This window comes from Falco punctatus, assembly GCF_963210335.1.
Source record: "Falco punctatus genome assembly, chromosome: 5".
NCBI lineage: Eukaryota > Metazoa > Chordata > Aves > Falconiformes > Falconidae > Falco > Falco punctatus.
Window position 1 is genome coordinate 29398157 of NC_137584.1, and position 14840 is coordinate 29412996.

General features: G+C 37.6%; 1 protein-coding gene across 1 annotated transcript in view; it reads right to left on the reverse strand.

Annotated features, from left to right (window-relative positions):
* The window catches only part of NOL10 (nucleolar protein 10), a 53343-nt gene that overhangs the window by 29413 nt on the left and 9090 nt on the right, over positions 1-14840 (reverse strand). The window contains exons 7-13 of the mRNA XM_080387858.1: positions 14571-14636; positions 13076-13136; positions 12477-12562; positions 12046-12124; positions 10687-10836; positions 8252-8318; positions 2030-2082 (exon numbers count right to left, since the gene is read on the reverse strand). Of these exons, the coding sequence (XP_080243984.1) occupies positions 2030-2082; positions 8252-8318; positions 10687-10836; positions 12046-12124; positions 12477-12562; positions 13076-13136; positions 14571-14636 (562 nt within the window). The remainder of the gene's footprint in view (positions 1-2029; positions 2083-8251; positions 8319-10686; positions 10837-12045; positions 12125-12476; positions 12563-13075; positions 13137-14570; positions 14637-14840) is intronic.

The following is a 14840-nucleotide window of genomic DNA, read 5'->3' on the forward strand; positions in this document are numbered from 1 at the left end:
GTGGCAAAGGAAGATGGCTTAAGGAAAGATTTAGTGCTAATTTTCATTGGAATAGCCTGCATGCTGCAAAAATACTAGATAATATCAGTCAATATTTGGGTTTGCAATAATGTCTGTTAAGTATGACCTGAGATCTAATATAGTGATTGTATTTCTTAGCTAAAAATTACATATCTGACTTCAGAAACATTAACTCAGTATTCAAAGATGATTCTATAAGAGCGAGATTTTTGAAAGAGTAAAAAAAATAAATATTTTTCATTTTGTTTTACAATATATGCAAGAATACTCAAAATAATAGTGGCTAGAACAACATTAATTACTAGTGACAATCAAGACAAATAGTATTTTGGATAAGTAGCAATGCTGGATATGCACCTCTAATGTACTATAGCTGTGAAGTTCATACATCATAAACACCTGCATAAAAAAAAAAAATGTCAGTGCACGATTTTCAGAGAGAAGTTGAACTTTAGCCTTAGTGACAGAAATAATGCTTTTTCCACCTGAACTTAAGGAATTGAGTAACTAGCCCATTCAAGTTTTAAAAACTCAGACGAAAAATATGGGAGTTTGCCTTCCCCATTCCATTAAATAAAAAGACAACAGACAAAAAAAAAAAATATTGAGAGCTACTCTCTAAACCTTACAAAGAACAAGGTAAAGAGAAATAAAGCGTTCCACTTCTAACTACAGCTAATAGTTTTTCTTAAATACAAAAACATTTTTTGTCCCCCTCCCCTTTGTTACCCAAGCATGGAATAGCTCCAGTTAATAAAATACAAGTTGGCTAGAGCTGAATTATAGAAATGGATATTTACATCCAAAGAACACAGACATAAATGACACACAAAGAACACGTGTATGTAACTTTTCCTTTCCTTAAATGCAAAAATCTAGTAACAGAAGTAAACACAACCAGACTACAGAATTGTTGACAGGAATATACTTTTGTGGTTCGACATGTACATACAACAGGTATATAGTGTCTATTCCACAAAGAAAAATGTGCACTGATGAATCTCCATGTTAAACTTAATCAAGATCATGGGGGAAGGGGGGGGGGATGGGGGGGACATGATGACACGACACAACACACATGTACAGACACAACCCAGAAATAAGCTAAAGGAAATTAAATTTACATTAATTTCAAATTCATTATCTGCATGCAGACTTCTCGGCTGATTTAAAAGACAGTTAAAAATGTATTTTAAAATCAGCAGCTTAGAGTTTGTCCAGAACGTCAATAAAATTACTTCAGAGAAAGTGCACATATTTTTAGAGTCTGGTCAGCTAATTTGTATATAACATCCTCATATATATCCTACTATTTGTCTCCTACGAGGCAAAAAAAAACCCTAGTAATTTCAGTGTAGAATCAAAAACAACAGTGAAAAGCAAGTGTAATTTTCTGCATCATTCCCTAACACCGGAAGGCTTGCTTTTGTCTCCCTAAAACCAACCTGCAAAGATACAACCTACAGTTAATTCTTTCAAGTGAAGAGCTTCTCAAGTGAAAAGCACAATTCAAGTAGGACATTGAACATAAGCCAGAGCCAAGAGCCATACCTGAAGCCACACAGTAACATCTTTGTCAGAACAGAGAATAATAATTACTGCCATTACTATGTCACTATATACACCACATATTAAAGACAGTAATGAAATATTTCAAAACAAATCAAAATTATTATCTTGGAAGTAAGCTACATAGCTTCTATCTAGGAATTCTTTTCTGGTCAGATATCAAAAAATTACTATTTCCAGCAAAGCTCCACTTGAATTTCCTACTGCCACTAGCCAGTTTTGGAGTCGACAGCAAAAGGAAAATTACAAACTGGTTTTTAGTAATTCAATACATTACATTAATAAATTATGGTTAGCTTAAATTTACTTCATCATGAAAAGTCAGAGAAAGTATAGGTGAATTTGCAGAAGTCATTTTCCAACATGAATACCTGAACAGCACCAAACAACTGATACATATACAATATATCAACAATACAAAACAATTTGTATTACTTACTGGTATATAATAGATATTCATTTTAGGGGCTTCATTGGCAGTCATTAGCATTCCTAAAAAGAGATTTCCATATTTAAAAATACTGCTCACAAGAGGATAACATTACTTTAATAAAAAGTATATATATATACACACTTGAAGCATTTAATTCACATGAAGTAGATTTGTACTTACAATTTAAAATAATCTTTCTGAAAAATAAATGAAAAAAATGGAAAATTTGCTGGCACAAAATGGCAACCTGAGTATTTGTAGGGAAAGAATCCTTCATAGGTTAGGGGAGGAGGGGTGAAATCACATTACTTGTAGCTTATACAGTACATATTCCTGGCCTGCAATAGAACAGCTATTTGGGATCTATAATAAATTGTTGTGTCAAATGCTAAGGAAAGAAAGGTCTGATAGCAGCACAATTAACAAAGCTTCATTTCCTACATATTCATCCTCTGTCCTCTAACTTAACTGCTTGGCACCACTTCAAGCAACACTGACTCCTGACAACCGTGGGCTGCTGTATTTCATAACAAACTTAAATAGTTCATCCCATAATACTATTTAGAACAAATCCAGTCAGTATTGCACTTAAAAGCTACCTTGGGTATAAACTTGTATTATTAATACAAGGGGGTTTGGGGGTTTTGTTTTTGAACACACAACTATAGCCTAATTTATATTTTATACATATATATATAACACATATATAATATATAACATATATATATATAATTTATATATATAACAAAGTCATAAATCATACATGGCTTACACCTTTACTTGTATTTTATCTTGGGAAATCAAAACAACAGTAGCTTCTCAACACAAAATGAGTGATGGGATATTGTGGCTTCAAGTGCTATAATATTAGTGATACTAGCCAACCTGGGCAAACTGGAAATTTGAAATATCTACGAATATACCTACGAAATACCATGATTAAAGCTTGTAAATACTCTGAATATAAAAAACTACTGTAGAAGTATTAAAATCCATGGAAAAATCTCCTACTGACACAAGACTTCATGTAAGTTCAAAATGAGAAATGCTCTCAATTTCCTTCTACATGAGAGTAATAAGGACATTTGGCATACACTTTTACATTTATCTCAATTTTGTCTTTCCAACATAGCTGTTCACCAGGAATACAAGAGATGGAATATGAAGAAGAAAAGAGCAATCAAGTTAGATAACATTCTGATCTAAAAGCACTGTAACATATGCCACTGAGACTATGAATAATTGGGTCAATTACTATACGCCCAGAGGGCAGAAATATAATTTACACCCAACTAGAGGAACGCAATTAACATGGGTGGAGTAATCCTTTCTACCTAATCCTTTTATTAAAAAATACACAACGCAGCTGGACTTATAATGTCAGAAAAAAAAGGGGGCTTGCTTCCTTGGCAAAGCAAGAAATTTGTGAAAGCTTAGTCAGCAAACTGAGGCTGAAAACCCTACCTGAAAAGGTTTGCAGGCAATTATAGTACATACATATACACACAATGTACTATAGTATATAGATTACACACTCTTAACATATCAGTATGCTTACTACTAGTTCAGGAGACAAAGCATTTCTCTATTGACTAAACGTGAATCACTAGAGACAAGAGGACAGAAATAAATTCTGCAGGTGCTTGAAAGATGACAGTAAAAGGAAAACCTCTTTGAGTCTTCCACCAATAATTAAAGGAGGGAAAACAGACTTTGGAACAGTACATGGGCATATACTACAGGGGAAATGAAAGAATACAAAAAAGGAACAAGTCTGTGAAAGGAGAAGTCTACTCCACACATTTTCATAGTTTCAGCTTGTTAGTTTTAACCACTTTTTATGGGGGGACCACACCCTAACAAACTACACAGCAGCCTAGTTTGATCACTTTAAAAGGGAAATAAATTAGGACTCTTTTTCCAGAGAAAAGGTTTTAATAAGACTCATCTTTGGAAAACGGTCCGAAAAACAGGAGTATGAAGCAGTAGTAAATAGGAGAAGCAGTTTGAGAAAATGCAAATTTTAAACTTAAATTTGGGGTTTTTTACAATAACTGAAACAAATTAGACAGCTTTCTACACAATGAAGATGCTGTTCAATTTCATTTATGTCCTACAACTTAACTGGAGTGAAGGCTACTTCAGTAACTGGCAAGCCTTTTTTCCCCTAGCCCCATTCTGTGCACATATGATCAGCGAAAAGAAACTCATAGCTAGTTTAAGAAATCCACTGAGGTTTGTCATCATGTAGTTTGGTCAAAGATACGCAAGGATTTGCTTCCTATGAAAGGCAGTAATACTGAAGCTGGTTGGTAAAATAATTTAATTTTTTAAAAAACCCAACTTCAAAAAAATTCAAAAAATACTCTTGAAAAAGAATAATTCACATTATACTGATACACAGTTTACCATAAATGACAGAATCCTAGAATATTTTGGGTTGGAAGAGGTCTTTAAAGATCATCTAGTCTAATCCCCCCCTTCAATGAGCAGGGATGTCTTCAACAAGACCAGGTTGCTCAGAGCCACATCCAGCCTGGCCTTGAATGTTTCCAGGGGTGGGGCATCTACCACCACTCTGTGCAAACTGTGCCAGTTTCACCACCCACATTGTAAAACATTTCTTTCTTATATTTAGTCTAAATCTACCCTCTTTCAGTTTAAAACCATTACCCCTATTCCTAGCTCAACAAGCCCTGGTAAAAAGTCTGTCCCAGTCTTTCTTATAGGCCCCCTTTAAGTGCCGAAAGGCCGCTGCAAGGTCTCCCCGCAGCCTTCTCTTCTCCAGGCCGAGCAGCCCCAACTCCCTCAGCCTGTGCTCACAGGAGAGCTGCTCCAGCCCCCTGACCATGTCTGTGGCCTCCTCCGGACCCGCTCCGACAGGTCCATGTCTCCCCTGTGCCGAGGGCCCCAGAGCTGGACCCGGCGCTGCAGGGGGGTCTCACCGGAGCGGAGTGGAGGGGCGGAATGCCCTCCCTCGCCCTGCTGCCCACGCTGCTTCTTGTGCAGCCCAGGGCACAGCTGGCTTCCTGGGCTGTGAGCGCACATCGCCAGGTCACGGCCAGCTTCTCATCCACCAGTACCCCCAAGTCCTTCTCTGCAGGGCTGCTCTCAATCCCTTCATCCCCCAACCTATGTAGATGCTGGGGATTGTACCAACCCTGGTGCAGCACCTGGTACTTGGCCTTGCTGAACTTCATCAGGTTCACATGGACCCCCTTCTCAAGCTTACCCGGGTCCCTCTGGATGGCATCCCATCCCTCAGGTGTGCCAGCCACACCACTCAGCTTGGTGCCACCTGCAAACTTGCAAAGCGTGCATTCAATCTCACTATGTCATTGCTGAAGATATCAAACAGTATTGGTCCCAATATGAACCCCTGAGGAACACCACTTGTCACTGATCTCCACCTGTTGACCACTACCCTCTGAATGCAATCATCTAACCAGTTCCTCCACTGAACAGTTCACGCATCAAATCCATCTCTCCAATTTAAAGAGAAGGATGTTGTGGAGGATTGTGTCAAAAGATCTTACAGAGGTCCACATAGTTGAAATTCGTAGCTATTCCCTTATCCACTGATGCAGTCACTATTTCAGAATATTTTATGTTACAGTGTAGTTTCTCTTTTCCAATTCTTTATTTGTATTTTGTAATTGTGACAATGAAGTGTTAAAACTATTTCATAAGGGTGACATTAAGGTATGGGCTTTCTGAGCAGCAGTTTCTCATGAAATGTTAAAACACAAGCTAGGCAAAAATCTCTTGGGTTTCCTCAGCTGTGCTGGCTTCATGAACATCCAGGATGCCCTGAGTATGCTGAGGGGCACCAATGAGAGCACTGAGCCATAGCCATACTGGTACTTAAATGATATTTTATTTGCAGATTTCCACAACTGCAAGCTCATATTACCGAAAGTATTTCCTTATTTTCAGATGTTCAATTATTATTATTATTTAGATTCTCAATGAGCATGAGGTGGTGCTAGGTATCTTAAACTCTGGAGCAACAGTATTTATGACGAACATGCAATGCATCACTCCTACCTTAAACCTCTTAACTTCCACTGCAGCATGTTCTAGGATTCCCCGCCTGCCTCCATATAATGATAAAATACAACCTGGTTTTCATCCCACAACAGTTCTTACCAAAAGACATTAACCTGCCCCTCTCCAGACATAGTAAAGAAATGATAAGAAGAAAAGCAGAACTGACTCGAGATGAGATGACATGAGACACAGGACTGGAACACACTATCTAGATCACAGACACCTGAAAAGGCAATATCCAATAAGCAACACTGGGGAGATGCATTCAAATCTTTGTGCTGCAAGATTCTTCCTTCAGTTCCATGAAAATAATTTCTGCAAAAGTACTTGAGGCACGTCTACACACCCGAGGCTATACAGCATCCACAGCTGAGTGATGTCCACCCCCGTAGGTATTCAAACTTGACTGCTTATGACCTGAGCAACCTGATCAGACTTCAAAGCTGGATTAACCTCAAGTTTGGCCCTGCTTTGAGCAGGAAATACGTGACACCCAAAGCTCCCTTCCAACCTAAGTTACGCTAAGATTCTACATTGTCAAATAGCATGCTTCTGTTTCACTCCCTGTCATGAGCCCTTCATCATCAATGCTGCATGGATGTTAATTCACTCCTGGATTCTCTTTTGGATCAAATCAATAAGCTCAAAGACAAAACCTCAATGAAATACTAAAGACAATTCATTCCAATTATCTCTCTCTGTAACCACTATGGATAAGAGCAGATCAGGTTTGTCCACCTCCATGTTGCACAGTCCACAGTGTTACCACACAGTTATTCTCAAATACACCTAAATGAATTCATACACACAACCAGGGCACATGAGATGTACCCTCAGTGCCATGCCATAAAGTCCTTGTTTTGGCAAGCTTCAATACTTTGCTTGCATTATTTCTGGCACATTGATCTGGCGAAAACAAATATATGGAACATAGATTAAAACGCTATCAATGTCTTTCTGAGGGCTCAGAAAAACCTAGCCCAATTCCTAAGTATTGGAATTCTGTTTCAGAGGGGGCTAAACCTGAGAAGCAAGTTAATATTTTCATCAGCGAGGTCCTGCAGACCACTGCAGTTTTGCTGCTGCATAAGGTCAAAAATGCCTACCATCTCAGCAGGAATCAGTATTTAAGTGCTCATCTTACAGGGAAAAAAAAAAGACCAAAAAAAAAAAAAAAGACAAAAAAAGACACATTCTTAACTGAAGCTGGCAGAAAAGACAAGATAAGTTTTAACTCGTTAAAAATCTCAAACTCGCTTATCTACAATCTTGAATTTGAGCTGCTAGTATGAAGCAAAGTCCAAGTCGCTCTGTCTTCACTGCTAACTTTCTCCAAAATTAAAATAGCAGCAAAGTTTGCAACACAGGCATTCTCTGGTTCAAGAATTTTGCCCTGTGCCATTCTAGTGGCCCTAGTTTTATTACATCTTCTTCAGTACTGCTTTCTAAAAAGGAAAAAGGCGTCACATAGTAAAGAACTAAGCAACTCAGATCAAGCAGGGAAGATTAAAGCCAGTTGCAATCTAAGGTACAGCCAAAGCACACGTGCACACACAACCACCATCTTGTAAAGTATCTTACTTGTAAGGTAGGATCTGGAAACTTTGGTTAAAAGCGACCCTTGGTTTTGACCTCTGAACATAACGTTATAGGAAATGACAAATTTGAAAACAGTCACAAAGAGCATGCAAATCTGTGCACTACAGAACCTACACTTAAAACCAAAGTCCTCAGTCTAAGGGAGGGCACAGTAAATGCTGTATCTAAAACACGGACAGACCACATAGTTGTAAACACTTGTAAAAACATGTAAACTTGCTGTAAAGAAATTTTTCCTAGTTCTAGAAAGCAAGCTCCAATTCATCTGGGACTTAGCTGAGACAAAAGGCCAAAATTCCTATTCTTATGAAATGAAACACTTCAGCTATTTGAAAGAGCAAAAGAGGTCAGTCACTCAACTGACAGCACAGCAACTTCTAACTGCAGAGAGGCTCCGATTTAATACAGATGCAGAGGAAACAATGACACTAACTGACAAGTAACCATTTACTCCTAACTCTGTCACAAGTTAACTCTACTTTCCTCCTTATATCACCTAAACAGAAAAAACAAGACCACAGCTTGGGTTAAGTTCAATGAGGGAAAGCTTGTGTTAAGGCATTAATATATCTAACCTACCTGAGTTTGGATACAGGCAGACATCATTGATATCGTGTTCTGGCTCCATTGAAGTAAATATCTTCCCCTGAAATTACAGGAAGAAAACATAAAGAACTCCAAACAATATAATTAAATTTAGGAAATCTAAACATTAAGAATAGCCATTATAGAATCTAAGAAATAGATGGAATAAAGATGGAACAGATTTTGCTGTTTATGTATATATTTTTATATAATGTTATAGATATGTGTAATAACATTAATAAAATGTTATTAAAGGATCTGAACACAACACAAAGAACTCAATGTTGTATTTTGCCTCTGATCTGATCTCTTAGAAGGAAGCATAGCCTACTATTTATTGAAGACACAGCAATGTACAGTGGCACCTCTAACTTTTCAACTCACTTCTGCGTTGAAAATATATGTGCTAGATTTACTTTATTTTATGCAAAAGGTGGGGGGTAAGGTCCATAGGTTCTGGGCACATTGGCAGTGTAACCCTCAGTTTGTTCAACTCAAAATTATTTAAAACTACCAAATTCAATTTTTGTAAGTACCATTAGCTGAAATGATGGATTGGAAGTAGAACTTTTTTCTGGAGCTTGGTTCCTCCACCTTGCTCACATCTACATGAAAGGAAATATATCTCAGCACTTTATTTATAATTTATAAACTCAGTATTAAAGAGGTCTAAATATAAAAGTAGTAAAAGCATCCAGTGGTATCTAGCTTAGATCAGAACTGAAGTTATAAAGGTTATTTAAGAAAGAGGTAAAAGCAGGAAACAACATTCTGAAGAAAATAAGAATTGGAACAGAGTCTGAAAAACCCAGACAAAATACAGGTGCTCTTATAAGCCAACACACAAGACAGCCAGTAAAGGAAGAGTCTCTAAGAACTGGGCCACAGAATCCAAAGCATGAGAGTACATGCCTACACTGTTCTAAATGAGGGACAGGAACAGAGCAAATTTTGATCCTATTCCTCTTCTTTCTTTCCCTGCAGCAATCCCACCTACCTTTCTGGGCCCTTCCTTTCCCTCCCAGTTACATGCTGTTACCCCACCCACCTCTGGTCTCTCCCCGATGATTAATAAGAGTCCTCCCCCACCCCGGTCTTACCAGACAAAAGCCTCATGCTCCCCACCCCAAGGCACGTCTCAGCATGGGGCTATTCTGGTATCAAAGCCATATGCTCTCCACCCCACAGTCTGCCTCTGCAGTTGGTTCCCAGCCAGAGATAGTCAGGAACCAACATCTGGGAGAGGTGGAGCCAGCTGGAACATACTCTAGGAAAGAGTCCAAAGCTATCTTTGCCTTCCAGCAGTAAGAAACCCTCCCTTTTCCCACTGCAGAGGCCACCTGACAAACCTTACAGTGTTTCACTCTCAATGAGGGAAATATATATACACCTAGGAAAAATGGAGAGCAGCCACTGCAGATGTTTTAAATAATAACCAATAATGTATTTGTTCTTTTAAACAATAAAAAATAACTGCAGAGGAGCTTGCAAAAAACCGCTTGCGATCACAGAAAAAATAAAAGAGGCTGTTGAAAGTTTATGAAGAAGCAAAACAATAGAGAAATGACTGCCTGAAATAGTCAGAAAAAAGGGCCTCTGAACTACTACAACTGCTCTTGGTATGTTTCACTATAAAGCTAGAAAAGTATAGATGGTGCACGTTTTTTAGAAGGAATACAATGACTAAAGTTAGTCCCTCAAACCAAACCAAGTTACAGCAGTATTACTATGAACCTATGGGGTAACATTTTGTGCAAGCTTCACTGACAGAAAGATAAGAAAAAGAACTGTATAATGTAATGAAAGGAAGTGTTACGAAAATTAGAGATTTCCATTTCACACAAAGGTGCAAAAGGCAGGGATAAGCCATTGCCTACTGCAACATAACCCATTACAGCATAATACACATTGTTATTTGGATCTAGGCATAGTATCTGCTTCAATCTCCAAATAGGTTTCTGTGAAAATAGGAAGCACCTGATTTTAATAGGTCATAAACTAACTGACCTACCTTTCAAGTTAGCCCTGCTTTAGGCAGGGAATTGGAATGACCATTTTTTCTCTGATGAAAATTTGCAAATGGATGTATTCAAGCATACTGTGAGAAATACACAAACCAGGGCAATGGCTAAGGTAGTACCTTTCATGTTTAAACACTTCTATTGAAAGGAGCATCTGAGGCAGACATGTACAAACAGCTAAAAAAAAATAACTGACATTGTATCTTTTACCTAACAGGCGGTTGAATAACTTCCCAGATGCTGGTTTATTTAGTCAGACTGGACAAAGTGTTATGTAAATTAGGACATATTAAAAATTCAACTTCCTACACTGAATTTCAGCTTTGTTATTCAAGCTGCATGAAAAAAACATAACAAAAAGGAAGTAAAAATTAGAAAATTTGAATGCAGCAACAAAAAAACACTTACCGTATCTTTGTTCCACATTTTTATGATTCGAGAGTCTGCAGAGATAATTAAATCCAACTGATGCTGAAACTGAATTGACTTAATAGGCAGGCCATAGTGGTGATCTTTGACTATTAATGGATTACTAGACCGGAGATCATATAATAAAACCTTGAAGAATGAAAGGGATTAAATTTACAATATTGTAATGCTAAGAGGAAGTCATGCACATCAGATCTTCACTGAAGACTTAACTAAACTTGAGATGTTTTACTGAAATACACGGACAGAATTTACATAAAAGAAATCATTTTAATTTCTGAAAATAGTTTATTAAGTGAGCCTAGTTTAATCTGGCAGTATATTTTAACCTCAGCATGCTTCAGCCTAGAAAAATTAAGAGCAAATTTAAGAGCTTCTAAAGTATTTTTTATTCCTATTGGGAAAATGAGCCATTTTAAAGGCTGTTAGCATTTTTTAATTACTAATATTTCACTTTCAGGTCCTTGTGCTGTTCTCACAGGATTTGAATTTTCAGACCCCCTTCCACATTCAGTAACACTTCCACTCAATGAAACCCCACAGAATGTAATTTTTTATGTTAAAGAAGGTAGAAAATACAGGCCCTGTCTTCCAGAAACCTGCATTTTTATCTCCAAAGTTTCCTATGGAACTTAAGAGACCTTGCTTGAATCTTTCATACACAAAGTGTGAATACTAATAATTTTGGGGGAAAAAATATTACTGGTTTGTTTAATAAAAAAGTATAATCTCCAATAAAACTTGCCTGGTACGTATGCTAACATTATTGTAAATACAACTCTTACATACATACTTGCTCTTGACAGGCTAGTTTTCCAAACCCATGAAAAGACTGATGAAGGCAGAACCCCCCAACCCCCACCATCATTTTATAAATATGATGGCAACAATGAATAAATGAATATAAGTGCTGCTTTATAGAAAGATAAGATAGTAAAAACAATAGTTGAAAGACAATCACTTCTGCTTCTTTGGCCACCATCAAGATAACTGAGAGCGTATGTTGCATTGAGATGGTACTGATAGTCTCAAAAAGCAGCAACATCCCCGCATACTTGACTGAAGTCATAAGGAAACTACAGAATTGGAAGTTATCTAGTATGTAGGTTGTGATGACTTTAAGTGGTCCCTATAGTGTTCTAAAGAGCAAGACCATTTGACAAAATTAATTTGCAGTTTAAGAATGACTATTACTTCTCTATACATATAATTTACACTCTTAATAAAAATTTGTGTTAATAGATATTAACATTACAATAAGTGCACTCAATGTATGATATACTTGGACCGGCAATTGCAAGAACTCCTAAGAACTGCTGTAGATGAAGTTAAGCCTACCTGCCCAGTAGTTGTTCCAACAGCCATATTCAAAGCTCCATCAAACTTCAGGGCTGAAACAGATGGTAAACCATCTATCCTGCAAAGCATGATGCTTATAGTTAGACATTCTTTCAATAAAGGCTGCAAATAATTTTGAAATGTTAAAAGTAGCTAATTAATTAAAATTAATTTACAGATATCACTCAGAAATACTACTTCAAAAAGCTGCATTGTTTACATCCACAACTTGTGGTTGTATAGAGAAGTAGCCACTAGTACTCAGATCAGTAACTAAGAGACTCCTTTATGACTAAGAAAACCCTTTATTCACACCAGCAACAAGACCAGACCTTGGGCAGGCCATTTTAACGCAAAGTGGGATCTGTTCCTAAATGCAAAACTTCTGAAAGAAACAGAAGAACACACTTTGAAAGGTAGCCTTTACTCACTCTGCATCTGCTGTCACACTGCTTAAAGCACAGTCCAACACACCAACTCGATTTCTAGTTCTAGGATCCCAGCATTCCACTTTACCCTAAACAGTTTAAAAAAAAAAATTATTTCAAGCTTATCTAACAGAAGTCTGGTACTCTGAAAGTGTTTAAAGAAAATTATGAATTAATCTATGAAAAATTAACCAAGTTCCCCAAGTTGACATGAATTGTTCTAATAGCATACAAGCTCCACATATTTCACTGGTATTTTTAAAAAACGTGACCTCAATCAAAATCACTAACACTAAATTTCTGAAGATAATAGGGTACACATGCTAGCTAATTTCTACAGACAGCTGTACTGCATAGCAAGGTAACATTATTTTCTCTCCTACCTGCTAAATCTTAAGCATCTCAGCAACCAAGGTAGCTCAGAAATTGTATTTGCGCTATTCTCTAAAAAGTCACCTTATTTAATGGATCTATACTTAGCAAATGAGATCAAATTGATTAATTAAGTTCCTGTCATGATTTCTTTTTATATTAGTTTGCCTGAGGATAAGAAAAGAAACACACAATACTGCCCTTTTTATATAAGGAATGCAAACATTTACCTCAGCCGTCCCCATAGCGAACAAGAAGTGTACAGGATTTATGCCACAGACATTACTCTCTCTAAAACAGAAAAAAAGAGTAAGTTTAATGACCTCAGAATAATTTAACACAACTAAAAAGATTCCTGTAATCATGTACCCTAATGCTCAGCCTGGAAAAGCAAAAGCTGGCCCTAGGGAGGGACTGGTTGCTTTAATAGCACCCTCCTATACTCTTGAGAGGCTGACCAAAAATTTGGAGCCATCAGAGGCAGCGCTGGTTACTTGAAACAGGTAAGGTTCCAACCAGATGCAAGGGAAGTATTTTAATGCTATGCAAATAATTAAGCACTGGAACAGGTTGCCCACAGAAGACGTGGAATTTCCATCCTTGGAGTTTTTAAGACCCCCTGGGAAAACTCATCAGAATTCAGTGTGATTACGTCTTCAGCAGGAAGCTGGGCCCTGAGGTTCTCTCCAACCTGAATGCTTCTGCATTTCTCTGCCCACACCTACCACCAAGCCTTGCCATATTGCTCTGTTCCATTATATTCTTAAACAACTCAATTATGGCAAAAGGTCTTCCCAAATACTTATGTTCTCAAGCTTACATCTACCACATACTCTGATGAATGGCCTGTCTTCCCCTCCCTCACTCAAGTACCATATTTCTCAACAGAGCCCTGTATTTCTCCAACAGTTCTTCCAAAGTATAAATATTTGCCCTTACACACCACTCTTCCCAGTACTCTCCAACTTCTTCCATTCAAAGCCCTCCACCTCTAATTCTGTAACTCATCCAACTCCCCCACCTCACAACTTTTCCCAACTTCAAGTCTCACCTCTGTAATTCAGATTTTACACTACACCTTTAGCTCTTCCACTCCAGGATTTTCCCACCTTTTTTATTTTTTTCCTGCTGCTCAGTTTCTGTATTGTGCCTTCCCAAATACTGCTTTGTCCATTAAGCTATCCTACCCACTGAACACCAGCTGTTGCCCACCAACTAGACATTTTATCGAGGTGAGTCTGTTCTTCTCATCTGCTTCTCCCCACATTAAAGCAGCCCAGCTCCTGCTCTGGTAGGGTTTTCAAAAGAATCAGACACATGCTGGAGATATAAAAATTCTGTTTGGGCTACTCCAAGAGCAGAAGGACAAAGACATGTCTGGGAAAGTACATACCCTGTGGGTAGATCTCTATATGATGGCTAAATTGAGCAATAATGGCAAAGTTTTAATGAAAAGCTCTTAAGATCAAGTTATATAATACCTATTACAAGTCCATATTAAGTAATTTTAAAATATCCACAAAAGAAAACTCAATTAAAACATAAAAACTAGAACAAAGAATTACAGAACATAAAATGAGGCTCAGGCTCGGCATATGTTCCTTTTTAACACTACAATATGTTTGGGCAGCATTCAGATACAGTACTGATGGTGAGCATGCTAGTCGTTTGCTTCCACCTGGTGGAAAGACGACAGATAGACGTCATGCATTACAGATCACTTACGAAGCGTCAGTTTGCAGGGAGTTCAGAAACCTTCCTTGTTCCAGATTCAGCCTGTATACTTCAGAACTACAATGGAAAAATTCAAAATTACTCTTTTCGTTTACAAATACTGAAAAATACTGCTGCAAATTTAGAGAAGTTATAGTAAAATCAGGCTGTCAACAGGAATTTTTAAATATAAAATTTTCAGGTTTCACAACCTAAAAACTAAGACAAATCTGTCCTTCAGTGTTAAAAATACAGCGAAAAATGTGCATGTTCACCAAAGAT